Source organism: Martes martes (genome assembly GCF_963455335.1).
Source record: "Martes martes genome assembly, chromosome: 10".
Classification (NCBI taxonomy): domain Eukaryota; kingdom Metazoa; phylum Chordata; class Mammalia; order Carnivora; family Mustelidae; genus Martes; species Martes martes.
In genome coordinates this window covers 87,358,770-87,386,624 of record NC_137898.1, presented here as the reverse complement: position 1 = coordinate 87,386,624, position 27,855 = coordinate 87,358,770, and the positions used below count along the sequence as shown (strand labels likewise).

General features: G+C 40.2%; 2 protein-coding genes across 2 annotated transcripts in view; both read left to right on the top strand.

Annotated features, from left to right (window-relative positions):
* Positions 1-6,435, top strand: part of LOC308350929 (beta-galactosidase-1-like protein 2) — a gene marked incomplete at its 5' end in the record, with an annotated part of 61,626 nt that extends 55,191 nt beyond the window's left edge. The window contains 8 exons of the mRNA XM_080816374.1: positions 624-770; positions 2,837-2,908; positions 3,393-3,480; positions 3,813-3,900; positions 4,277-4,388; positions 5,090-5,206; positions 5,317-5,380; positions 6,036-6,435. Of these exons, the coding sequence (XP_080672500.1) occupies positions 624-770; positions 2,837-2,908; positions 3,393-3,480; positions 3,813-3,900; positions 4,277-4,388; positions 5,090-5,206; positions 5,317-5,380; positions 6,036-6,043 (696 nt within the window). The 3' untranslated portion in view covers positions 6,044-6,435. The remainder of the gene's footprint in view (positions 1-623; positions 771-2,836; positions 2,909-3,392; positions 3,481-3,812; positions 3,901-4,276; positions 4,389-5,089; positions 5,207-5,316; positions 5,381-6,035) is intronic.
* A 455-nt stretch (positions 6,436-6,890) lies between these two features.
* The window catches only part of LOC308350928 (beta-galactosidase-1-like protein 3), a gene marked incomplete at its 5' end in the record, with an annotated part of 73,296 nt that continues 52,331 nt past the window's right edge, over positions 6,891-27,855 (top strand). Inside the window, one exon of the mRNA XM_080816373.1 lies at positions 6,891-6,896. Coding sequence (XP_080672499.1) covers positions 6,891-6,896 — 6 coding nt within the window. The remainder of the gene's footprint in view (positions 6,897-27,855) is intronic.

Below are 27,855 nucleotides of genomic sequence, written 5' to 3'. Positions count from 1 at the left end.
GGTGTTGCTCTGGAAAGGAAGAAGAGTAGGATGGGGAAATGTGGTAAATATAGTTTGGCAGATACTGCATTGGAATCATTTAGGGATCTTCAGAAGGAGAAGTCTAACAGACATTGGGGTTAACAGACATTGAGTGCTTTAGGTCCGTGTTAGATAGGCAGATTCATGAATAGTCACAGTTAGACCGTGGGTTAGGATGATTTCTTTTACTATATGAAGGAACAAGAAGAGATGACCAATGATAGTCAGAGTCTGGTGCACCTGGCATGGAGTTCCTGAAATCAGGAGTCTAGTCCAGGCTTTATCATAAATTGATGAGCAAGGTAACAGATCATTCCCTTTCCTTGATTTCAGCTTTTCCATCTGAAAAATAAGAATACATTACTGGCTAGCACATGTAGAGAAATATAAAGTTGGTTTGGAAAACTTTCAGTTTTTAAAAAGGACATTAATATGTGACACTTAAGCATGATTATCATTATATATTCCTTTTTTATACATTTGTTCTCAAGATTATTTGGGGGCAGTTCCATTGGAGAAGTGGGCTTTGGGTGTTGGTTTCTGAAATTTGTCTCTCCAAGCCTGAACGTTCAGCCTGGTTTTTGTTCCTGTTTCTGTCACAGCCCATCAGCTCTGTCAAGCCGATTTGCATGGAGGAGCTATCTGTGAACCAGGGGAATGGTCAGTCTTATGGATACATACTTTATGAGACTGTGATCACCACCAGTGGCCTCCTTACCGCAAAGAATCATGTTCAAGACCGAGGTCAGGTAAGGGACAGTGGCACTTCTCTGCTAGTAAAATCCGGTTGTGTTGCTGAGGTGAGTATCTAAATGAGAGTCAAATCTTTTATACCTTCAAAAATTCATCACTGTTTCTTAACCTTTGTCTCTTCAGTGAAATGTTTGATATGCGAGCTACTGTTGTCGTAGGTCTGAGGTTTGTATTAGTTCCCAGAGAGGGAGCATATTCATTGAATCCTTATGGGAGTTGATGGAGTTTTTTAAAGGAGACTCCAAAGGAGCGTCAGGAGTCCCTGTACTTAACTGCACAGCAATCCCTACATTTACACAGCACATTACAATGTGCTGCTCTCATTTAATTCTCAAAACACCAGTCTAAGATATTTGTGACAAATACGAAAATCTCAGAGAAGATAAATGACTTTCAGAGGATATTTGACTAGAAAACAGCAGAGCCGAGGGTAAAGACTTCGTCATCTCACTCCAAGTTAAGAGCTAGCAGAGTTTCCTCAGCTCTTGGTGAAATTCTCCTGCAAAGAGCCCTCTCTGTGCTACCTGTGTCAACTTCTCCCAAAGTTTCAGGCACTCCTGGTGGTGACTCCAACCCTCCCCTCCTTATCCTGAGCTGCAGACCCAGATTCCTTGTTTGCTGAACATTTTTCTTCACTTAGATATGTGTTCTGCTGGCTCCTCACACTTATCATGTTCAAAACCAAATTCATTACCCTCCTAAATAACCCTCATCCTGTACTCCTCACATCAATCATGGACTTGCAGCCTCCCCACCTGAAAATGCTGTTCCTCTCATCCTCTCTCCACACCTTATTCTCAGCTGGCACATGCTTGCTGCAGTATGACTCAGTGGGTCTTCTCTCAAACTCCATGCCACCATGGCTTTAGAAGTTTCTTTGTATCTTGCCTCTACTACTACTAGAGTCTCATAACCAATCTTCCTTTTTCAGATAGCTCACCTTTCCCCTCCTCCTTGCCAAATCCCTCCCTCACAGTGGCACCAATTTCCTTCCCAAGGTAAAATTCTCAGCATGCCTCTTCCCCTGTCTACAGTCTTCCATTGATTTTCCCAGTCCCCTGTCATCATGTTCACCAAAGAGCCTGGACTTAGCTGTGGATCAGGATTTGTCACTTTCTTCCCTGTGCTTCCGTGGCATTCTTCCTACAGTTCCATGTTAGCTATTGTGGAGTATCCTAAAAATTTATTTGTGCCTGTCTCTGAGTTCCTCAATGGCTAGAGTTGTGTGTTAAGCTTGGTGACGCCTAGCTCCAGCCATTCAGTAGGTGTTCAACAAATGGTTATGGTGTATATAAACCTTGTGATTAGATTCTAAATAGCTTAAAATATAAATTCTGTGTTTTATATAGTATTAATATTTGTGTTTTTAATATCTGTGGATTTTAATTTTTATAGTTTCCTAGTCAAACTTCATTTGAAAATTATGACCTGACTCAAATAATCTAAGGGGCAGATTTTATCCTTCTGTGGTCCTGCATGGCTAGGGCAGATTCTTCTGGGTGACTTCATCTGAGCCTGAAGCAGTATAATAGATAACAGAAAAGAAAAGGATTTATGTCCAGGTCATTCTTAAAATGAGAAACAGTGGTGGCAGCAGCCTCTTCAGATAAGGGTCGGGGGAAACCTGGAAGACTGGATCCATTATGAGAGTGAACCCAGGCAGGCAAGGCAAGCAGATGCCTCCTGCACCTGGAGTCCCATCTTCCCTGTGACCATCACTTCTTTCACAAGATCCATTCAATCACAAGACTCATTCTCTACCTTCCTTTTCCCCTCATTCCCTGCAGGTCTTTTAAAAATTTTATTCTTTCCCTCCTTGCCCTATAGTACAGCAAGGCTCAGATTTGTTATTAGAACATCCTTCTCCAGACTTTGCCTCACACATCTCACGACTGTACTGCTTTGAATATGTTGTATTTTTGTCAACTCATAGTCCACTTGTAATATTCTATGAGACAGAGTTAATCCTTCTCCTAGAAATTGCCTTTTCTTTGCTTCCCTGAGGACCATTTTATCCCTTTCCTTATGAGGACCTAATGGTGCTCTCCTCTTTCTTTTGCAGGTGTTTTTGGATGAGAACTTTTTAGGCATCTTCGATCGTTCCACTGATCAGCTGACTATTCCCAGGAAAATGGTATATAATCTAGTGTTGATGAACTAATACTTCAGTGCCCTGGCTTAATTGTAAGCGTGTCCTGACCTTGTGATAGCTTATTTTCTCCTCCACGGTTCTTCAAAATACTGCAGGGATGCAGGAGAGCTGTATGTGTTTCTAAAGTATAAGTGTATATGCTTTGGGTGAGCAGAATTTCAACATGTTGGATATTTGCTGCTCAGAAGCTCTAGGTTTGTCACCTGCCTCAATAATCTCTAGTGAAATGTTCGTGTGACTGTTTTCTGAAAGGCCTAGTATGGGGGTGAGGGTGAGGGTGGAGTAAGTAGGAAGGGCAAGAGCCTAAGGGTTTACTTGACCCAGAGCTGGAGGTCTGCAGGCTTTTGAGGCCTGCTCTCTGTCAGTCACCCTGCTTACAATCTCATCTGAGTTTCAGAGAAGACTTAAGAGGTTTACAGAAAAGTTCTCTGAGTGGTACCCGCTGTGGCTCATCTATCTTGGACAGGTCTACAACGATAACCCAAGACTGAGGATCCTGGTGGAGAATCAAGGCCGCCTTGCCTATGGGCAGGACATCAATAAGGAGAGAAAAGGTAGGCCTCCTTCCTTCCAAGGGTGGAGAAGTTTGAGACCTTGAGGCATCAAATTCCTGTTGCTCTTATTGTAAGCTGGACAGTCATGGCCAGGTGTATGATTTAGTGGATAGCAGTATCTCTGCTGTATGTTGGATATAGAGGCATGCTCTAAGAAGTGTACATGTATAACAGAAGGAAGAACTTATGTAAGATTTTGCAGAAACCTTCCATTTGATAAAGGCAGGAAAACATCTTCCTTCAGTGGGGAGACCCGGTCACAACCTGTTTACATCTCTGTGTTCACATGCCTGCTCGCCTTCTTCATGTTCCTTTTATTCCCTCTTTTGTAGGTTTAATTGGGGATATCTACCTGAACAAATCTCCTTTAAGAAATTTTAAAATCCATAGCCTGGATATGAAAACTAAATTTATACAAAGGTGGGTGCCAGACCATCAACTCAAGGTGATTGATCAAAGATGGTTCTGATTTAAAGATGGAAAGAAGCTCAGAGACCATGCAGATTAACCTCCTTTGTTTTCAGATAGGAGAGATGAGACCCACAGTGTTGAAGGAAATGACCCCAAGTTTCATAGTTGTCTGGGACAGAGTGATGAACATCACCTCCTTAATGCAACTCCCGGTCTGCTGATCTTTTTGTTTGTTTGTTTTTTCTGCATCATATCCCCTTAGAGGCATGTGCCTGTGCTATAAGAGGAATGCCAGGCTTGGGCACAAAGGAGACTTATCTCAAAAATCACAGCTGACACACAAAGAAGGGCATGACCTTTCCATTGGTGTTTGATTTCCTCTTAGGGACCTTCCTAACATCTGGAAACCAGCTGTATTCAAACATCGGGGCCCTGCCTTCTTCCTTGGTATCCTGAGAATAGGTAATGACCCCAGAGACACCTTCATAAAAATGGAGGTTAGTGATATTTCTCCCCTGCCTATTCCCCTTGCCCCCATCTGAAAAGGATCTTTGAGAAAAAGCTCCTTGGTACATGGGCCCTATCCTGTGAAAGGAAATGTAGGCTTCCTGGAACATCAGCCACTCCACAGCATTCTGGAGGCTGTCCCTTCCCTGGTGTTGACAAGGATGAGGAGTAGATGCTTAACAAATGCAACAGAGACATAAGAAGTGTGTTCTAGTACAGACAGCTATAGAATCTACTACATGAAGAATTTAGTGAGTGTGGTTCACTCGTCCCCAGACATAATCCAAGGCATTGAGACCCTCAACCCCTTAGAACACACATCCAATCTGTGGTGGAGATGTTGAGATTTTAATGCATATGTACAGCCACCCCAAAATTCTACAATTCAAACTTTGTTTGGGGCTCATCGTGTTTTGGTAAATACCTGATGGTCGATGGAAGGACCCTTCCCTGACTTGGGACAGATGCGTTAGAAAACAGTACCTTCATTCTTGAGGCCTAGGTGTTGAGCCAACCCCAGGCCAGGGGCAATAACATAGACCTCTCCAGGTAACCTTCCATTTAAGGCCATGTGTGGTAATCCACTCCATCTGACTGTGATCAGATGTATTTATGGGGTGTGTGTGTCTTCACCCGAGTGTCATTCCATCTAAAACTCAGGTCTTGAATCCTTCATTCCAATCTTTTTCAGGGCTGGACAAAAGGTGTAATATTCATCAATGGAAAGAATCTGGGACGCTACTGGAATATAGGTCCCCAGGAGACCTTTTACCTTCCAGGACCCTGGCTTCGTCCTGGATCAAATGAGGTAAGGTCCCCCCTACACCTCCCTCATCCCAGTCCACTTCGTTTGGCCTTTGTCTTGCAACGAGTCAGAACTTGAATCTCATGGCCACCCCACCTCCTTTCTCTTCACAGATCATTGTGTTTGAGGAGTTTAAACCTGGCCTGGAGATCCACTTCACAAACATATCTCGTCTAGGTATGATATTCAGGAGGGTAAATTTGCAGCATCTGAGTCAATCCTTCTGGGTCTTTCTAGCTGAGCTAGAGATAACTGAGCACTTCCTCACTGCCTTTACATGATAGCCAGGTTTTGTCTTTTACCTGGTATAGCTCTACTCATCACCTCCCATTTCCAAGTGACCTGACTAGCTCACTCCTCTGACAACCTTAACCCAACTCCCTGGGCCTCCCTTCTTCCAGATGTTTCCATTGTGCTGTCTAGATCCCTCCCTCATTGTAAACCAAGGTCCCAACATTTTTCATTTCTTGCCTTTTCTGAAATATGCTTCCTACGGCTCTCTTTTGTGCTGCCATGTTTGGTCATTCCTAGGTACTTTTCCTGGTACCATTTCTCAGGTTGCCAAAGGGAGGGACTGCATGGCCCAGTCACCACAGGTGAGAAGGTTGCAGAGTCTCTGTGCCTGCCTATTGGTGTCTGTATGCTCAGCTTTCCTGATCCTTGTGTTGGTAGCAGAATCCAGAGGTCCTTTTGGAGAATCACCGTTGTTCCCTTCATTATAGACTTTGTGGGACTGATAATCACACTGCCCTTTCTTCCAACCTGCAACTGTCCTTCCCTGCCAGGGGTGGGCATGTGATGTACAGTAGACTAATCAGACTTTTTTTTCCAGGATATTGAATCTTGAGTGCTGTGACATAATGTATGAAATTGATTGAGATGAGTCACTTCAACAGTGGGGCTGTGAGTAACCTACCCATCCTGATAACTCAGTTGCTGAAACTACCCTGGCTTCTCCACTTACCCAATCCCTGCTTTGAGCCTGCCATCCTCTTCCTAATTTGCCAGTACGTTCCTCTTTTGGCATAGGTTAGCTAACCTTTCTTCTCATGCTCATTACAAAATAGACCTACTTAGTGCATACCCTTTATCATACTGCTACAATAAAGGCTGTTTGACCACCAAATAAAATGCTGAAAAAATGAGATGCTCAGAATACTTGACCCCACAAATGTAAATTTGAAGCAAAAGTGATCTTTTGAAGAAATCGAATAAAATGTAAACATTAATGCAGTTCATATACACTCTGTGTTTTCAATGTATTTTTTTTAAAAAAAGGTATTTTCCTTTTACCCTCCAGTTCTTATTCCACACCATACCACTGGCTTTTCTATAGTCAGGGGAAAGCCCTGCTTCTTTGAGACTCATGACACCAACTGCCTGGTCTGGTGCCTCCTTGTCACCTTATTATTCTTTACCCACCACCTGAATGCCACTTTCGGTACCTGATGTGCTACTCTTCTTGAGTCCATGTTGTACTCCCAGTCCTCTGGGTGCTGCAGACCTTCTGAGCCATAGTAAGAGCACAGGGAGCCATTTAAGTGTTGGAGATGCATCAACTGTCTAGACAGGCAAAGGGAGATCTGTGGAGCTTCACTTCCTAAAGCTGCTGCAAATTTCGGCATGGTATAAACTGGCCCTGGGGTTAGCTGACAGGCTTCTGGGAAGCTTGGAAGAGTGGGTCACCATGAAGGTGAGTTGTCATTGAATCAAGGGCTGTCGAGACTTCCAAGCCAAGACCATAAGGAATCACAGCCAGATTTCAGGCCAGTTGTACAAGAGGCTGCATTCCTCCCAGAATCTAGATCCTGAGTCCACTCTTTGCATCTGCAAAAGTCAGGGGACCAGCAGCACCCATGTGGACCAGGACTTCCATAGCCCAAGGAGGTTGGAGAGCATGATCTCCCTGCTTGATGCTTCCTTCACTTTCCATCCCACCGCCACATCTCTCAGTTCAAACCTGCCAAGGAGGAAAGAGCAAGCTGGCAACAGGGCTTCTTTCCTCTATCTCTTGTTTCTCCTCTCACCATAACCCAGAACTGGAAAGTATCAGCAGTCCTGTATCATAGCCTCTGACTTCCATAGAGCACAAGCCTTAGTGCGGGCATCATCTGGAGGGCTTGTTAAAACACAGATTGCTGGTCTCCTTTCCCAGAATTTCTAGTTCAGTAGTTCTTAGGTGGGGGGCCTGAGGATTTGCATTTTTACCGAGTTCCTAGGTGATGGCAATATTGCTGGTCTGAGGACCACACTTTGAGTATCTTTGTCATAGAGCAGGATCTCAGCCTGTCTCAACACTGTTATTCTTTTGGGCCAGATAAGTCTGTGTGGCAGGGGCTGCATGAATATTGCAGGATGTTGAACAGCATCCCTGGTCTCTATGCACTACATGCTGGTAGCACAACCCTCTTAGTTATGACAACCAAAATGTGTGCAGATACTACCCAGATTTCCTCTAGAGGCAAAAACCCCTCCAGGAGAGAAACACTCCTATAGAGCATACCAGGTTCTCCTAGTCAGAAGTGGTGCTTCCCCTGCCTCACAGGAAAGAGCTAGAAGTTGGGAGCCTTGAGGATTAAACTTTTATAAGTAAAAGGCAACGATGACAGAATCTGGGAAATCTTCCTTCAAGATAATAGTCTATGACTCTGTTTTTCTTCTGCATAATCCTAGTTCTGAATGACAGAAACAGCTTATTCTTTCTTTTTTGTACTACTTTTGAAAGAAATTCTAATATCCTCATAGATTAATGGATTCCTAGTGTAAACTGGGGTTAAAATCCTATAGGGGATAGACTGAAAAGAAAAATCACATGACATTTTTACAAATATTATCCCTTTACCTCTATAAATAAGCACAATATGGTGTATTGCTATAAGAGGCACAGTGCATTACTGGTGTCTGGTCTTCATGATTCCCTAAGATCCCAGGTAATATAGACAACACTTAGGCCAGTCAAATATTCTTACCTAGTCTATGCTATCTTACTGGAAGAAGCTTTAACAGTGATTTAATGTTATTTTTTCCCCCAGATAGCCAGAAGTTAGTGCCTTGGGTGAAGTACCAGGTTAATTAATAGCCTAAATGCAATTTCTCTATCCAAATGAGTTGCTGTGTGAATATTTGTCCTTCTTTAATTGTTGTATCTTTAGGGTCCATCAGTGTTAAACACAGAGATACTCAAGCAAAATTTAGTGACACTGAATATTTTCACCTAGATTCTGTCAAAAAGCTCCAACAGGAAGACTAAGTGCCTGCTCTGTTCTTCTAGGGGCAGGTTGAAGAGGTTGAGGACTGACAGAGAAGTCTGTCCTCTCTTACATAATACAGATGTCTTTGTAAGTAGGCAATATTTCTGTCCATAAGCTTCCTACACTTCTAGCCTTAGGAACACAAATCTGTCTGGGAAGGGAGTGGAGCGCCTGAAACCGTTCTATAACCTGCTAAACACTTATCCGGTTTCTAGATGTCCTTTCTCTCTCTCTTTCTCTCAGCAACCTAAATTTATGCAGGAATACAAGCTCTGCTCAGTTTTTGACAAATCCGTGGAAGGAGAGAAAGTTAATCAACATGGGGCCCGGAAAGTCTTTATGCTTGTTACCCTCTGAAACTTGCTGTCCCTCAGGCGATAGCTCTCCATTGCTATGCCAGCGTAACATCATCAAGGTCACAGCCATCTGCAGCCAGGCCCAGCCCCTCCCTGATGCCTGAAATCTAGCTGCTAACAGACTCCCATCCCTGGCTTACTAACATTTGGATGAGCAAAGGTCTCATGGGTTTGACAAACCAGGAGAAATCCGGAGTGGCAGTCATCCAAATTCTGAAGATACAACAAAACCAAACCCAATAGAGAACTTTGTATTCTGGAGACAGGTGTGGTAGATTCATTTGTCACCTAACCATCAGAGCACCATCCTCTGAGTTCACTTTAGTAGCTCTTGCCCCTAGACTCGGTGACAGACCCTCCATGACTGTGCAGCACAGACTGGAAGGGAGGCTCCTCAGGGAGGTAGGACAGGCAGCAGTCCCCGCAGGAGCTGGGGGTGCATTTCTGCTTGATTACACCACTTGCAGTAAGAGTCCTTTCAGTAAAAGCAGGGCATTTCCTCTTGATATTTTGCTTACTGAAACCCATGAAAAGGAAGAGTGAACCCACATCTTCTGGAAAGAAGACATTATGTCAAATAACAGGTCCAGGATCCAAATAGAGTTAAGAAAGGGGCCTAATGCTCTTGACCTATATGATAGTGGCTCTTCACTCTTGGTGTGCATCAGCTCACCTGGAGAACTAATAAAAAATATAGTGGTCCAGGCTTACTGAAGTAGAATGAAGCCTACAACTCATAGTCTTACCAAGTTCCCCAGGTGATGCTGATAAACACTAAAACTTGAGAACTGCTCTAGGGCACTAGTTCTAAACTTGTCTGTACATTGGAATCATCTGGGGAAGTTTATAAAAATAATGTTTAGGTCCCACCTCCAAAGGCTTTGATTTGACAGGTATGGAATATAGTGTAGATATCAAGTTTTTTTAAAAAATATTTAATTATTAATTCACTTAAAAATAAATTCAATAAACTCATTTTTTATTAAAAAATTTTAAGGTATACTTTAAAAGTTCAGTGAGAAATATATCATTGTTTTACATTTTGGCAAATGTCTTTAGACTAAATAGATGATAGCTGAATTCTCATATGTGCTTCTAGATTCAATCCACTGCATTATGTTGTTTTTGTTGAAGCATATGAAGAAAATCCAGCTTAACACAGATATGTAACTGGAAAAAGGAGAAGTATTTTAACAGCCTTCACAGGAAATTATTTTGGATATTCTTTGGTATTACACCAAAATGTTACAAGAAGTAGTTTCTTAAAGATTAGTAGAGATGTGGAATCTAAAATCATATAAACGTCTTGAACTCAGTTACGTTAAAATCCATTTTCTGACTTGGCATGGATCTTTCACTCAGGCATGATCTGGTAACATCATGCCTTGGGGCACAGAATTACTCCAATCTTCAAAATATTGACATATTTCATCATCCAATAGGAAAAAATCCAGTCATTGTTTTTTAATTTAAATTCAATTAGCCAACATATAGTAGTACATCATTAGTTTCAGAAGTAGTGTTCAATAATTCATATTCATCACTTTTGTATAACACTCAGTGCTCATCACATCATGTGCTCTCCTTAATGCCCATCACCCTATTACCTCATCCCCCCTACCTGTCTCCCCTCCAGCAGCCCTCAGTTTGTTTCCAATAGTTAAGAGTCTCACATGGTTTGTCTCCCTCTCTGATGACTTCCCATTCCATTTTCCCTCCCTTCCCTTCTGATCTTCTGTGCTGTTTCTTATATTCCACATATGAGTGAAACCATATGATAATTGAAAAAAAATCCACAGTTATTAACATCACCACCATCATCATAGGAAAAGTCTTTCGAGATTTGAGATGCTGTCAAGCTACTGGTGTTGGATACAAGTTTTCCAAACTGCTAATTTTTCATTGAAAGTTTGAGGTTTTTTTCATTAGCAAGTACTGTTAGTTGTTATCCTTCACGTGACAGGCTCACTTCATTCTTTTTTTCTCTTTCTCTTTTTAAATAACAGTTTTATGGAAGAAACGTAGCACAACAGAAAACACAAGATAATATAAAATTAATCCTTTTAAAGTCTAAAATTTAGTGGCTTTTAATATATTCAGAGTTATTCAGCCATCACTACCATCTGACTCTAGAATGTTTTCATAGTCCCCATACCCATTAGCACCAACTCCCCATTTCCTCCCTCTCCCAGCTCCTGGCAACCACTAGTCTACTGTCTGTCTTCATGGATTTGCCTATTCTGGACATTTCATGTAAATAGAATCCTACAATATGCAGTCTTTGTGACTGGCTTCTTTCACTTACCGTAATGTTTTCAAGGTTCATTTCATGCCATAGCATGTGTCAGAATTTCATTCATGGGATACCTGTGTGGTGCAGTCGGTTAAGCACCTTACTCTTGATTTGAGCTCAGGTCATGATCTCAGAGTCCTGGGATTGAGTGCTGCATCAGGCTTCGTGCTCAGCATGGAGGCTGTTTGAGATCCTCTCTTCATCTCCCTCTGTTCCTCCTCCTGCGCTCATTCTTGGTCATGCTCTCTCTCTCTCAAATAAGTGAATAAATATTTTTAAAAAAGAATTTCCTTCATTATTTCAGTTGAAGAATATTCTGTTGTATGAATAGACCACATTTTGTTTATCCTTTCATCAGTTGGTAGACCCTTGAGTTGTTTCCACTCTTGGGATATTATGAACAGTGCTGTTCTGAACATTCATGTGTAAGTTGTTGTGTGGACATGTAGTTTCATTTCTCCTGGGTATTCTCCTAGGAGCAGCATTGCTGGGTCATACGGTAATTTTATGTTTAACCTCTTGAGGAACTGCCAAACTCTTTTCCAAGGTAGCTGTACCATTTCACAGTACCACCAGGAATATATGAGGGTCCCAATGTCTTAATGTCTTTACTAACATCATTAGCTATCATTTTGGTTTAGTCACCCCTGTGTTTGTGAAGTGGTACTTCAATGTAGTTTTGATTTGTACTTCCTAATGATGATATGATGATAATGAATGACAACGTGGAGCATTTTTCATGGTTATTGGCCATTTGTTTACATGCTTTGGAGGAATGTCTATTCAAATCTTTTGACATACCCTTAATCTTTTTAAAAATTTGGTTTATTTTTTAATTGATGCATTGTGAGTTTGTATATTTTAGATACAAGTCCTTTTTCAGATATATGATTTACAAATATTTACTCTCATTCTGGGGGTTTCTTTCATTTTCTTTTTCTTATTCTTTCTCCTTCTTCTTCTTCTTCTTCTCCTCCTCCTCTTCCTCCACCTCCTCCTCCTTTTTCTTCTTCTTCTTTTAAATATTTTATTTATTTACCTGACAAAGATCACAAGTAGGCAGAGATGCAGGCAGAGAGAGATAGGGGGAAGCAGGCTCCCTGATGAGCAGAAAGCCCGATGTGGGGCTCAAACCCAGGACCCTGGGATCATGACCTGAGCCGAAGGCAGAGGCTTATCCCACTGAGCCACCCAAGTGCCCCCTTTCTTCTTTTTTTAAAAAAAGATTTATTTATTAATTTTGGACAGAGAGAGTGTGCGTACTTGTGCACCTGGGGAGGGAGGTGGGAGGAAGAGGGAAAGAATCCCAAGGAGACTCAGTGCATAGGATTTCAATGTAGGACTTGATCTCTTGACCTGTAAGATCATGACCTGAGCCGAAACCAAGAGTCAGACATTCACCCGACTGAGCCACCTACATGCTCTTTCATTTTCTTGATAGTATCATCTGAAGTACCACACATTTTAATTTTAATGGAGCCCAACATATCTATTTTTTCTTTTGTTGTTCATGCTTAATGTCATTTATATCTAAGAAACTACTGCCTGACTAAAGGTTACAAGGAATTTAAGTCTATATTTTCTAAGAGTTTTGTAGTTTGAACTCTTAAATTTAGGTCTCTAATAAATTTTGAGTTAATTTTGGGAGTCCAATTTTATTATTTCGCACAAGAATATCCATGTGTCTCCTCACCATTTATTGAAATGACTGTTTTTCATCAATTTGTCTTGGAACCTTTGCCAAAAATTAATTGACCATGAATGTATGAATTTATTGCTGAACTGTCAGTTCTATTCCATTCACTTTTGTGTCTATCTTTAGGCCAGTACTGCACTATCTTGATCACTGTAGCTTTATGTTAAGTTTTTAAAATCAGGAAACTTGAGTCTTCTAATTTTGTTATTTTTCCAAACTTGTTTTAGATATTCTGGTGGACACAGAGTTTTCCAAATGCTTTCTAGATGATTTCGTTTTGCAGCTAGGTTTGAGAATCATTGTTTCTAGTAGACACAAATTGCCTAGATATCCATGTCACCTTCCTAAAACTCCTCATTTGTAAGTTTGTCAATTGTCCTTTAAATGTTTTATCTGCAAATTCTGATGGTTTCTGTCTACTTTTTAACATCTTAATCTTATTTTCCTTTTTTTTTTTTTGTATTATTGGTTTGGCTATAACAACAGCAAAATTATTGTCTATTCAATAGTCTCTTCCCTTTCTTCCTTGCTAACAGAACTTGATTTAGTTGGAAGGCAAAGGGCCTCAGGTCATCAGAATTAACTCTCATCAGGTTGACAATCAATATCATCTACAAATATTATATCAAATATCTTATGGAGAAATAGCCACATTAAATTCTGGAGAAATATAGGAGTTCCACTATTACCATTTATCAACATTCTGTTGGCAGTCCTAGCCAACAAGACAACAATGAAAAAAATAATACATAGAAAAAAGCACTGAAATATAAAATGCAGAACTGTAATTGATCATCTTTATATAAAACTCGAGAGAATCCATTGACAAACTCTTAGAAATTAATAAGTTACTAGACTCAAGGTTGAAATACAAGAACTAATCAAGAGCCCACACACCAGCAAGCACCAATTATAGCATGTTATAAAAAAAAAAAAAAAAGATACTGTTCATGTAAGGGCCTACTTAGCCAGAGCGATTTCATCTCGGTTAAACAGTGATTTTGTTGTTTATGCAGTAAAACTTAAACTGACCCTGCCCCCCCACCACCAAGCAAGTCCGGGAAACCAGTAAAATATGGTTGACCAGTCCCTGATAACAGAGCCCAAATACAAGGGTGGGTCAGGTCAGGTGGAGATAACAGTCCAAATGCAGGGATGAGTCGGGCCAGGTGGAGACATCCAATCAGTGGAGCGTGCATACTGTCTCCCTAGCTACCAAGGAGCGTGGGCCCCGCCTTTTGGGCGCCAATTCTGACCAAGGTGATAGGCTAGTTCAAATAGTCACTATGGGGTGAATTATAATTTAATTGGCCACCTGTGTGTGACCTAGCATGACTGTGCAGCTTTCTCTGTGTGTTACAATCTCATTGGTCACCTGTGTGTGGCCAGGCTCAACCACATGGCCTTTGCTCTATAAAAGTTAGTCTGTGAGGCTGGGGGTGGTCGCCCTCTCTGTAAGAGGCGGCCCCAACCGGTCCATTTGATTCTCGATGCTTGGCACGAAGTAAAGCTTTGCTTGACCTTCACTTTGTATCAGTCTCGCTCCTTTGATCATGGACCTAACATTCAAGATAGCAACAAAAACTATAAACTTTCTGGAAATAAGCCTAACATAATGTGCAAGACTATTATAGAGAAAAATATAAACTTCAATTGAAATACATAAAAGAAGACCTTAAGGAATAGAAATATATACCATGTTTTTACATTGGAAGACTTAATATTATTAAAGTTTAATTAATGTACACTCTAATGTAATTCCAACCAAAATCTCAAGAATTCATGGCATTTATCAGAGTAATTCTAAAATTCTTGTGGTCCAGTAAGAAAGCAAGTTTCATTCTGGCATTTATTCAAATACATAGCAAAAATTGCAAATGTTTGTACAGTGTTCATTAAATGCTAGGTACTGTCCTAAGAGCTTTATACTTACGACATTCACTAATAGAATCAGTCCCCAGAAATGGACCTATGTTGTAAGCGTGTTAGTCCCTAACAGAACTCACATCCAGAAGCTTTGAATGAGTCCCAGAGTAAGAGAAGGCTGGCAAATGCATGGCACCGGGGAGGTTAACAATCTGCATCAGAAAAACAGCTGCTGACTCAGTGCAACCCTGGAACATCAAGGACCTCCACATTAAACTGCTATTATAAAATGCTACATTTGAAACCTTTTCTCCTAAAATAAATTCGTGAAAAGCAGCGTCCCACTGTTTTCTTAACTCCAGAGTTTCAAAAATGTAGCAATAAGCTGGAGCAGTAAGGGGAAAAGAAATCCCTAGGCAAATGTTCTCCTCTGCCCCACTCACCACTCCATCCTTAAAGGCTGATAGTTGTCTTTCTGTCACTGATCCACTGTTTCCTTCCACACCAGGCCAGCTAACGTGGTCATTACATCTGCATATTTTTGGGCTGGGCTGGAAGACTTGCTAGTCTAGATCTTACCAGGAAACAGGAGTCAGGAACTGCCACATTTTTCTTTATTTTAATAATTTTTTACAATAAGATGCATTCATTTCTTCCAGATTGCCTGATTTCTTGGTATATAGTTGCTCATAATATGTTCTTAAAATTGTCTGTATTTCCTCGGTGTTGGTCAGGAACTCTCTCCCCTTTCATTCATGATTTTGTTAATTCAAGACCTTTCTCTTTTTGACAAGTCTGGCTAAAGGTTTATCTATCTTATTAATTCTTTCAAAGAACAAGTTTCTAGTTTTGTTGATCTGTTTTACTATTCTTCTGGTTTCCATTTCATGGGTTTCTGCTCTAATCTTTATTATTTCTCTTCTCCTGCTTGGTTTAGGCTTTATTTGCTGTTCTTTTCCCAGATCCTTTAAGTGTAAGGTTAGCTTGTGTATTTGAGATTTTTCTAATTTTTGGAGAGAGGCTTGTATTGCAATGACTTCCTTACAGCAAAGGCTGTATCCCAAAGGTTTTGAATGGATCTGTTTTCACTTTCATTAGTTTCCATGAATTTTAAAACTCTTTAATATCCTGGTTGACCCATTTAGTAGGATGTTCTTTAACTTTCAAGTGTTTGAGTTCCTTCCAAATTTCTTCTTATGATTGAGTTCAAGTTTCAAAGCACTGTGGTCTAAATATATGCAGGGAATAATCCCAGTCTCTTGGTATCTGTTGATACCTGATTTGTGACCCAGTATGTGATCTATCCTGGAGAAAGTTCTATGTGCACTCAGGAAGAATTAGTGTTCTGTTGCTTTAGGATGGAATGTTCTGTATCTATCTGTGAAGTCCATCTGGTCTAGTGTGTCATTCAAAGCCCTTGTTTATTTGTTGATTGTTGCTTAGATTATATGTCCATTGTAGCGAGTAGTAGTTCCCTACTATTAATGTATTATTATCAATGTGTTTCTTTACTTTGGTTATTAATTGGTTTATATAATTGGCTGCTCCCGTGTTGGGGGCATATATATTTACAATAGTTAGATTTTCTTATTGGATAGACCCTTTAAGTATGATATAGTGTCCCTCTTCATTCTTATTACAGTTTTTGTTTAAAATCTAGTTTGTCTGATATTAGGATTGTCATCCCAGCTTTCTTTTGAGGTCCATTAACATGGTAAATGGTTCTCCACTCCATCACCTTCAGTCTGGAGGTGTCATTAGGTCTAAAATTAGTCTCTTCTAGACAGCATGTGCATGGGGCTTGCTTTTTTTTTTTTTTTTAATCTAATCTGATACCCTGTTTCTTTTGATTGGAGCATTTAGCCCATTTATATTCCAAGTAACTATTGAAAGATATGAGTTTAGTGTGATTGTGTTGCTTGTTAAGTCCCTGTTTCTGTAGATTGTCTCTGTTTCTTTCTGGTCTATGTTACTCTTGGGCTCTCTCTTTGCTTACAGGATCTCCCTTATATTTTTTGCAGGGCTGGTTTGGTGGTCACATATTCTTTCAATTTTTGTCTGTCCTGGAAGCTCTTTATCTCTCCTTCCATTCTGAATGACAGCCTTGCTGGATAAAGTATTCTTGGCTGTATATTCTTCTCATTTAGTACCCTGAATATATCATTCCAGTCCTTTCTGGCCTGCCAGGTTTCTGTGGATAGGTCTGATGTTAGTCTGATGTTCTAATAGCAGATGTTCCTCTGTAGGTTAGCCTCTTGTCTTGAGGTGCTCTCAGGATTCTCTTTTTCTCTGAAATTTGCAAGTTTCACTATTAAATGTCAGGATGTTGCTCTATATTTATTTTGGGAGGGGTCATCTCTACCTCTTGGACATAAATGCTTGTTTCCTTCCCCAGATCAGGGATGTTCTCAGCTATGATTTGCTCAAATAACCCTTCTGGCCCTCTCTCTATTGCTTTACCCTCAGACATCCCAATAATTCTGACACTGGTACATTTCATGGCACCATTGATACCTCGAAGCTCTCTTCGTGAGTTATTAGTTGTTCTTCTCTCTTTTTGTCAACCTCCTTTCCATCAACCTGTCTTCTAGATCACTTACTCTCTCTTCTGCTTCTCACCCTAGCTCTTAGAGCATCCAATTTAGACAGCATCTCAGTTATAGATTTTTCATTTTGGCCTGATTAGATTCTCTAGTTTCTTTTATGTTTTTTTTTAAAGCCCAGCTATTAACTTTATAATTGTTATCTTGAATTCCATCTCTGACATGTTACTTATAACCATGTTGATTAGATCTGTGGCAGAGAACATTACCTCTGGTTCTTTCTTTTGTTGTGAATTCTTCCTTGTAATGATTTTTCTAAGAGAAAAATGGGTGCGTGAGTGAGCAGAATCAAAAATATCGACTATGACCCAAGAAAAATACACACTACACAAATCTGAAGAGATCAGGAACCAAAACAGAAAAGCCAAAAACAAAACAAAACAAAACAAAACGGAAAAAAAAAAAAAAACGGGGTGGGGGGTAAAGAGAGAATATAATGTCACAGGGTGACATTACAGGGTGTCACAGGGTGGACAAAACAGGATGATCCACTTGTGCCTGAGTGAATTTTGGTCTGTTTGTTAAAAGACACTAAATCCCAAAATTGCAAAGAGAGCAAAACTTACATACATACAAAAATAAAATTGAATAGAATGAAAAAAGGCCATAAATGAAGCATATATCTATCAAATGAAAATGTAAAAAATAAAAGTTAAAAAGCGACTTGAAAACAGAGTTGAAAAAAATAAACTAGTTGTAAAGGGAAAAAAAGAAAAAAAAAAAGAAATAGAAAATTTTAGCCTGAAAGATAAATGAATCAAGAGAAAAGTCCTTGAGTTCTATATACTACTTCACCCTAGCACAGAAGTTTTACAGTCTTGTGCTGCATCTCAGGTGTCTTTGCCTGGGTGGCGTTGTACCACCCCTTGCCAGGAGGCTGGGCTCAATATAAGCTGGCTCTTTCTATGGCTTTTGTTCCCTGAAGTCTTTCTGTGCTTCTGTAGAGGATCAAAATAAAAATGCCCATGCCCTGATCTCCAGCCCCAGAGCTGAAAGATTGTTCAGTAACCCTGCTGGGACAGTTTGTGTGTTCCAAACTCCACAGACTCCTGCCAGTGCATGCCCATAGCAATCCTCTCGCAGGAGTCTGAGGGTCCCAAGTTACTGTCCTTTGTAAGGCCCTGGGGCTGAGAGCAGTCACAGAATCATGTGCATACCCATTCTGCTGCTCCCAGGGGATGGTGGATGGTCCCTGAATTCCAGTCCACTGCTGGATGCCCAGGCAGAGAGCAGTCACCTGATCTGGCCGGCTTGAAGTTTCTGACAACCTGAGCTGAGAGCCCCTTCCTGGACTTGCTGGTGGTAACCAGTTTCCCCACTCCACTGCTTTAGCATTCTACCAGCTCAGGCATCCCTGTTAGTTCTGACTCCTGAGGTCCTGAGACCATGCTGACTCACCTAGAATTCTGCCCATTTCATCTCCTGAGCCTCCTTCAGACAGCGATGGCTCTCACTGAGGCAGATTTCTAAGAGTACTGATTTTGTCCTCCGGGGTTACATCACTTTCTGGTAGCCAGCTTATGGAGGATCTCCCCCCATCCCCCATCTTCTGATACCTCCCCTCAGATTCACTTCTTTGCACTTCCTACCTAGCAAAAAAGCGGTTGCTTTTCTACTTGTAGAGTTCCAGATATTTTGTTCTTACATCTCAGGCTGATTTCATGGGTGTTCAGAATGGTTTGATAGTTATCCAGCTAAATTCAAGGGACCAGATGAAATGAGGTCCCCTACTCTTCCACCATCTTGCCTCCTCCTCCTTATAACTAAATTTCCATCTGGTTAAAAAAAATTCCAAAAAGTTCCATTGTGATATGAAATTGAAACATCTTATTATGAACTACACTTGGCCCCAATGACCAGTTTCACCTGCACATACAGTTCTTCTCCTCACCCCAAGTTACCCTTGCTTATTATATTACTGGATCAGGGCCTTGTCTATAAGGTTTAACACCTTGAGCCACCCAGGTGCCCCTGACGTCTCATTCTTAGACTTGTGGAAACTACTGTCAATGAGAAATGGTAGAGATAGAGATAGTAACTATATTTAATGAGCCCTCAACGACGTGGCAGTGGATTTATAGGTGATAAATCTGAATGGCCCAGGAGTTTCCTGTTCTCCTAATGTGTCATTAGCTTAGCAGAATTCTGGCTTAACAGGTCTGAGTTAGTTCAACAGAAAACTGATACGAGCTGATATCAGCCAGAGGTTTTTCTTTCTAAGATCACTTCTTCAAGCAGAGAACCTCCATTATCATGTAAACATGTAGATGTTTCCTTCCCCCTGACCTATAAATATGGAGGACATTATAGGTTGGGGCCATGATGCACAGCGGCCACTTGGCTTAAGCACTGGGATGATTGGAGCTGAGGGGAGGGAGAAATGTATATATTCTACTACTTCATTGCTTGTATGTTTGTCCCCAATAATGCTTCTTGTGCATATGTATCCTGTGGTGGTAATAGTATGTGTTTGGGATTCCTTTGTACAACATTTCTGAATATCCATTCTTCTTGGTATACAAAACTTAAGCTTTGCTGTGGGATCTACACCTTGGTAAGGATAACCCTAATTGCTGGTACAGCTCAATTCTAATGATCAAAGCCTGGTAATCCTGTTGTGTTTATCAGTGATTGGTTTGGAGGTGGGCCTATGCTCCTATAATGAATCATGAGACATAAGGGAAGTCTGCTGGAAAACGTCATCACTTTTAAAAGAGATAAACAAATAGGGGTACCTGGCTGGCTCAGTCGGTTGAGCATCTGCCTTCAGCTCAGGTCATGATCCCAGGATTCTGGGATCGAGCCTCACATCGGACTCCCTGCTCAGCCTGCTTCTCCCTCTCCTTCTGCCTGCCACTCCCCCTGCTCTTTCTCTGTCAAATAAATGAATAAAATCTTAAACAAATAGAAATAAGAAGAGATATACAAATAGATGTCAACACTGATGTGTCTGAGTCTGCATTCGATGCCTAAAGCCATCACAGTACTGGCCACTAGCTGGCCGGCATCTGGGCAGTTTGGGTCTCAAAGGGCAGCAGGAAAGATGAGAAAAGGTGAGATGAGTGTATCCCTGAAATAACTGACCCTAGATTCATTCTCATACAGAATTACAATACTATTGTAAGATAGTTGAATAAAAGCTTTCTGTACTGATGCAGTACCTTTTATATAAAAATTTCCACTCCTAGGGGCACCTGGGTCACTCAGTGGGTTAAGGCCTCTGCCTTCGGCTCGGGTCATGGTCCCAGGGTCCTGGGATCGGGCCCCACATCGGGGTCTCTGCTCGGCAGGGAGCCTGCTTCCCTTCCTCTCTCTGTCTGCCTCTCTGACTGCTGTGATCTCTCTCTGTCAAATAAACAAAATCTTAAAAAAAAAAATTCCACTCCTAGTTTTCTGAAACTATTATTTTTAATTTTATATGTGTGTTGAGTGCTTTTCTGCATCCATTGAGATGATTAAATGGCATTTTTTTTTTGATCTCTTAATGTGGTAAATTACACAGATTTTTTTTCCCCCATGTTGGAAATGAGCAGTTACTTTGCTCAGATAAACCCAACCTAATTATTATTGTTTTGGCTTGGGTTTCCTATATGTACTTAGAATTTTTACATCTATTTTTATTCGTCACTTAATATTATCTCATTTTATTATTATTATTGTATTATTATTCATTATTATTTCACTATATCATTTATTATGATTTTCTTTCTTTTCCTACATTCCCCTTGTTTAGCTGGTTTATTGCATAAAATGGACTTAGTAGATTTCTTTTTCTATTATCTGGAATGACTTGTATGACATACAGTTCATCTATTTTTGTAAACATCTCCTGTAACCTTGCTTGGGCCTGTAGTCTTGCTGCCTCTGAGACAGACACCGGCAGTGTGTTGGGCATTTATCAGGAGTGCTTGGGATCAATGCCTGCCCTCACTCATGCACAGGCAGCAGTGGAAAAGTGCAGGACCTCTGTCCTCCCAGAATGCAGAGAAAAGCAGGGAATATTCACTTCCTATGTGTGGTCTGGCTCCATAAAGCTCCAAATGTTGATGTGTAGCACACCCAATTTCATTCAGTTCTAAATATTTAAAAATATGTATTCTAATTTCTTTTTTAATCCATGGATTATTTTACTGTATGATTTTCATTTCCAAATGCATGGTTCTTAAATATTTTTTGGAATACAAATAAAAGTTTATTGTAAGGCTAGCAAAGACTAGGTGTTTTTTCTTTAGTAATTCATAAAAATTTCTTTCTTTCCCCTCCAACTATTAAAATGGCCTGACCAAATGTTATCAAAACAAGCATTAAAAATGACACCAAGCCCTTTAAAGACAACTATCCCATAGGCTGTATCTTGGCATAGGTGATCTTCATGGCATGGGATGGTGTGATTTTAAATTCCTGTAAAGCATCCCTAGCAGTTCCAGCCTTTCCATCATTTTCAAGTTCAACAAAAGCAATGTCATGAGTTGCAGGTACCAAATAATACTGCACCATATGGCCAAACTGAGAAAACAGGGCACTAGGGATCTCTTCAATTCTTCTTTTTTAATTTTGTCATTTATATTGTTGATATAAACTGTATGATTTGGTCTGACGTCCATGTTTTGGGTTGAACTGTTCAAATAACCTGAGGCCTACACTGCTCTGGTATTTTATTTGTTTGTTTCTTTGTTTATTTCAAGTTTTTATTTAAATTCAAGTTTGTCAACATCTAGCATAGTATTGGTTTCAGAAGAATTTAGTGATTCATTATTTACATATAATACCCAGTGCTCCATGATGTGATGAGCACTGGGTGTTATATGCAACTGATGAATCATTGAACATTACATCTGACACTAACGATGTACCATATGTTGGCTAATCAAATTTAAATTAAAAGAAATAAAATGAAACAAGATGGGATCGGGAGGGGGATAAACCATAAGAGACTCTTAATCTCACAAAACAAACTGAGGGTTGTTGGGAGGTGGGGGAGTAGGGAAAGGGTCACTGGGTGATGGATATTGGGAAGAGTATGTGCTATGGTGAGTGCTATGAATTGTGTGAGCCTGATGATTCACAAACCTCTATCCCTGGGGCAAATAATACATTATATGTTAATAAAAATAATTTTAAAAAATAAATTAAAAGAAATACCCAGTGCTCAATGCAATGAGTGGCCTCCTTATTGCCATCATGACTTAGCCCATACCCCCATCCACCTCCCCTCCAGCAACCCTCAGTTTGTTCTCTATAGCTAAGAGTCTCTTATGGTTTGCCTCCCTCTCTGTTTTCTATCTTATTATATTTTTCCTTCCTTTCCCCTATGTTCACCTGTTTTATTTCTTAAATTCCACATATGAGTGAAATCATATGGTATTTGTCTTTCTCTGACTGACTTATTTCACTGAGCATTATACACTGTAGTTCCATGCTGTTTGCAGATGGCAAGATTTCATTCTTTTTGATGGCTAATAATATTCCATTGTATATATACATCTTCTTTATTCATTCATCTGTTGATGGACATGTGGGATCTTTTCATAATTTGGCTTTCGTTGATAGCACTGCTATAAACATATGGGTGCACATACCCTTTCAAATCAGGATTTTTGTATCCTGTGGATAAACACCTAGGACTACTTTTGCTGGGTTGTAGGGTAGCTCCATTTTTAACTTTTGGGGACCCTCCATACTGTTTTCCAGAGTGGCTGCACCAGTCTGTATTCCCACCAACAGTGTAAGCCCCTTTCTCCACATTCTCACCAACATCTGTTATTTCCTGAGTTGGTAGTCTGGTTTTTTTTTTTTTTTTAAATCTTTTTGATCCTGATTTCCAATTTGGTGTTTATTTATTTTTTTAATGTTTTTGTTTGTTTGTTTGCTTTTGTTTTTGTTTTTTAAAGATTTTATTTGACAGACAGAGATCGCAAGTAGGCAGAGAGGCAGGCAGAGAGAGGGGAAGGGACGCAGGCTCCCTGCTGAGCAGAGAGCCCGATTCGGGGCTCAATCCCAGAATCCTGGGATCGAGACCTGAGCCAAAGCAAAGGCTTAACCCACTGAGACACCCAGGCGCCCCCAATTTGGTGTTTATGTACAGAAAATACTTTTCATAAAATGTCAATTACTCAAAATTTTCTGACACCTTGTTGGAACCTAATATATAGTCAAATGTGGAAAAATTTGTATGTGTTTGTTGTACCTATAAGAGACTCTATATACCCCTTGGCTTAAGCTTATTAAAAACATTATTCAATGAATTAATTTTTGTCTGATTGAGCTAAGGGTTTTGTCTGATTGAGCTAAGGGTTTTCAGTATGTATGTATGATACATAAATACGTATATTCAGTATGTATGTATGATAAAGTCCCCTATTTAACGTTGAATTTGTCAATTTCTCTTTGTAATTATGTTATTTTCTACTTTATGTATTTTGAGGTTACATTGTTAAATTTATATGTGATCAGGATTGCTAGGTTTTCTATGCAGATTCCATTTTCCTCACTTAAGTACTATCATTCCTTAACATTATTAAATCTGTTTGCTTTAAATGCTATTTTGTCATTTATTGAGTGTTACTCTACCCATTATCATTTGCATCTATCTCTTTAAATATTTTTTCCTGAGGTCAAATCCTTTCAGTGAATTCTGTCTGTTCTAATTTTATATTTTTGTCCCTCTTCACCTGGCTTAATACCCTTAAAACCAAATTCCATACATGATCCCCAGACTCCTGTTGATACCAACTGATAAACTCCCGACATTCTTAAATCTATAGACCACTTTCTCCTGGACCAGGCCTTGTACTCTGCTAGTGGGCCATGGTGGGATGGGGGATGGCTGATTTAAGGGAAGGTTGGAAGGATTCGTTCTCAGCTCCATTTGTGTCTGCTGGTGCCATGACTGAGTCCACTCATACTGTGCCAAACTCCATCAAAGTCTTTCTTATTTTCTTCCCTTTCCTGAATTGGAAATTCAGAGCTTTTAAGCTGTCTTTTCTCCACTTTTCTTGGGCTGTGCATACATCCTGTGTACTTTACAGTCTTTGTTGCCATGGGAAGCAGTGCCCAGCCCCTTGATCTCCTAGTGCCCGCCTTCCATCTGCACTCTACCCCATGCCTGTCATAGTGACAATTTGAGTAATCATGCCACCAACCAACACCAAAGACATCTCATTTCCCTCCACCAAGAAGGTTATCTACGGGTCTCTGTAACCTCATTTTAAGGGTTTATTATCTGAGGCCACTTCTGCTATCAATTACTCTACCAGTTAGGTTTCAAGAAGGGTACATTCAGAAGGGGTATGACTGAGGTGAGCTTTGTTAGGGGTGAATTTAAAGAAATCCAGTGAGGGATAATGAAGCACTTCGGGACTTGCACCAGCAGGAAATAGGGAAGCCACTTCCACTCGTGGGCCTAAGGGCCAAAGCTGCTACCAGAGCCAGCACAATCTGCAGTTGGATCAAAACACTCTGTCTACAGTCTGTCTGTTGGCCTCCTGTAACTCCCGGGATCTCACCACTCTAAGCTTGGGGCTCCCATAAGTTTTCCCTTTCTTTTGTGGGGACAGGTCCTCATCATCGCCATTCTAAGTGGCTATCCTCTCTTGCATAATCCTATTTGCTTTCTGTTTTTAAGGTATTCCAGTTTTCTGAAATCCCTTGCTTTCAAGTTTAGTTATATTTGCTTATTTGAAAATTTAAGTCTGTCTTTTTGATCATTTCCACCGTTTGGCACAAGGGAGGAAGATTGCAGATATGTCCACTTAGCTAACTTGAATATAGAACTCTATGTACATTGCAATAATAATGTTAAAATTTTCAACTTTATAATCCCTTATCCTGGCATTTACAAAATTTTGTGAAACCTTGCATTTTCCCCCCAAGTCATTTGGCAGCACATCTTGATGCAATGTGAATTAATTTAACAAAATTAATTAATAAAACCTGTTTGGAATTGACCTGACACTTTTTGATTGTCTTTATTTATCCCTCTTAATATGAATGTTCAGATGTATCACTGCAGAAATATTAATATATTTCCCATAACTTCTGTAGATTTAGTCTGTTAAAATGCCCCTTTTCTATGATTTCAGGTTGGTACAGGTGGAGGAGTTGAACAGGTGCACTCAGTACTTTGTAGATCCAGTTCTGGGCTCTCTGACTTTGGGCAAGTTGTTCAGACAAAGCCTGCATTCTGCAGATAGAAAATGCAGATCATATTTGCACTGATATCAGTTGGTTACTATGAGGCAAAAGTGAGATAACAGCATATTTTGTCTATTATTGAGCACAATGCTTGAAGCACAGTGAGCTCTCAAAACATAGAAGCTGTTACTGTTACGATGATCTTTTTAGCAAGCAACTCATATATGAATGGGACTGTACTGTGCATAATATTCTGTAACTTGCTTTTTAAATTAAACAGTATTGTGACCTGGTTTCCATGTCATTAATTTGATCTCTGCATTTTAATGGTTTTATAGTGTAAACTCTACTGACCCCTACAATTGCATTCCTTCTGCTACCACCCAGAAGTGCTTGCTGAAATATGAATTTGAGCACATGTCTCTCTGTTCCAAACCTTAACTGACTCCTCTTTCCTTAAAGTGCCAAGTCTAAACTCCTAGTGTAGTCTGAACACTGGTTCTGTAACCTCAGCTGCCAAGCCCATCACCTTTAGGTTCTGCTTTAGGAATTCAAAGGACCTGTATTTCTCTACTTCTGGAAAATCCTTTGGAATTTCTTGGCGTTCTATTTTTACACATTTTGTTATGGCCTAAAAGAGAACCTGGAGAACTTCTCCCCTTTCAAGAGCCTGTTCAAGTGAATAAACCCTTTCCTGCCTGAACAAATCCCTTTCTCCTCATAGTGCCTGCATAGGCATTGCAGAGCTGTGTAGGGCTCTCTCCACTGTGGTGCTTAATATTGTCCAGAGACTTGAACATCTCTTTTTTATGACTGTCACCTCATCAAGGCTCAAACAATCTGAAGGGAGGAAACATATCATTGTTATCACATTGTATCATATCTTTGAGTCTAGCACAGTATGACCTGGGAGATACACACGCATATTTCCAGACAAATAAAAAAATTGATCATTTCTGTATGTATAATTCTCAATTTCAGGAAGTAAGGTGATTTCTTTGAAACATTATCTGCGTCCTCTGGTTAAAGGTAATCTTGTGGAGGACCTGTGCCAGGTCTCATTTGTTACTGCTTCCTCATTGTCTTGTATAGGACCTAACACAACAATGGACTGTGGCAAAGTAGCAAATAGGACTAAATTTACCCACGAGGATGAGCATCAGAGAATTAAATACATTTTCTGAAGTTGTACATTTAGCCAGTTGAGGAGCTGAGGTCAGAATTCTGGTTTTCACATTCTGGGGATATACTTTTTCTTCTCTTTGCAAATATCTTTTCTTCAGTTCCCAGCTCTGTGCTGACCAGTTGATGTGCTTCTACTCTATCACCTAAAGATACTCAGTTCTTTATGTATCCTTACGTAAAGCATCAAAAAGGACTTTGTTTCTCTCTTTCTAGTCAACATAAATTTCTCTCAGATAAGGTTGCTTGCTAGGGTTTATTTTTTTGTAGTAGTCACATCAAAGAGCTTTGGTAACATCTCTGTACTTGCTCGTAATTAGAAAAAAACAGCCATAGCAAACTTGCAACACAATCTAGAGTCTTATACTGGGTTTATTCTCACTATGGAGTCCGACTTCCACATGGTCAGGGCTGCTCTGCAGGTTCCCAGGTGGCCTGTGAAGAAAACAGTGAGGGATATGAATCTCCTTTGGTTTGTCTTTTCCTTGTTTTCTCTGGATAAATTTAAACTGGGGGGGGGTAGTTAAAGGATGGGAAGGGGGGAGTCCCCTCCATCTTTACTTTCTGCCTTTCTTCAAGCCAGGAACCTTATGTTTGGGCTCTCTTTGTCACAATCCCCAGGGGATTTCTATTCTCTCCCACTCGATTTTACCACCCACACACTTCCAGCATCCCTTTGACTCGTCTCTCTTATCTGGCTCCACCTTACCTCAGTGAAACTTGAGATGAGTTTTATTTATATATATATATATATATATATATATATCCTCACCCTCTAATTTATTTTGTCTCTTGGCTGTATCATATATCACTTTTTAAAAAGGTTATTTATTTATTTGGGAGAGAGAGCAATCATGAGCAGGGGGAGGGGCAGAGAGAGATGGAGATCTTTTTTTTTTTTCCTATTTTTAGTTAAAAAAATTTTTTTAACATCTTAATTTAATTTTATTTTTTTCAGTGTTCTGAGATTCATCATTTAGGCACCGCACCCAGTGCTCCATGGAATGCCCTCCTTAATACCCACCACCAGGCTTAAGCAGACTCCCTACTGAGGTCAGACCCAAATGCAGGGCTCAGTCTCATGCCCCTGAGATCATGATCTGAGCTGAAAGCAAGAGTCGGATGTTTAACTGACTGAGCCATCTAGGCTGCCCTCACTTTTTTTTTTTTTTTTAAGTCAAAGGGAACTTTCTAGACCCCAATCCTACAGCTGTTGTACTTGAAAGGCTCCTTGGTGGAAAATCAAACTACTCTTTTTCACTTATCAGGCTT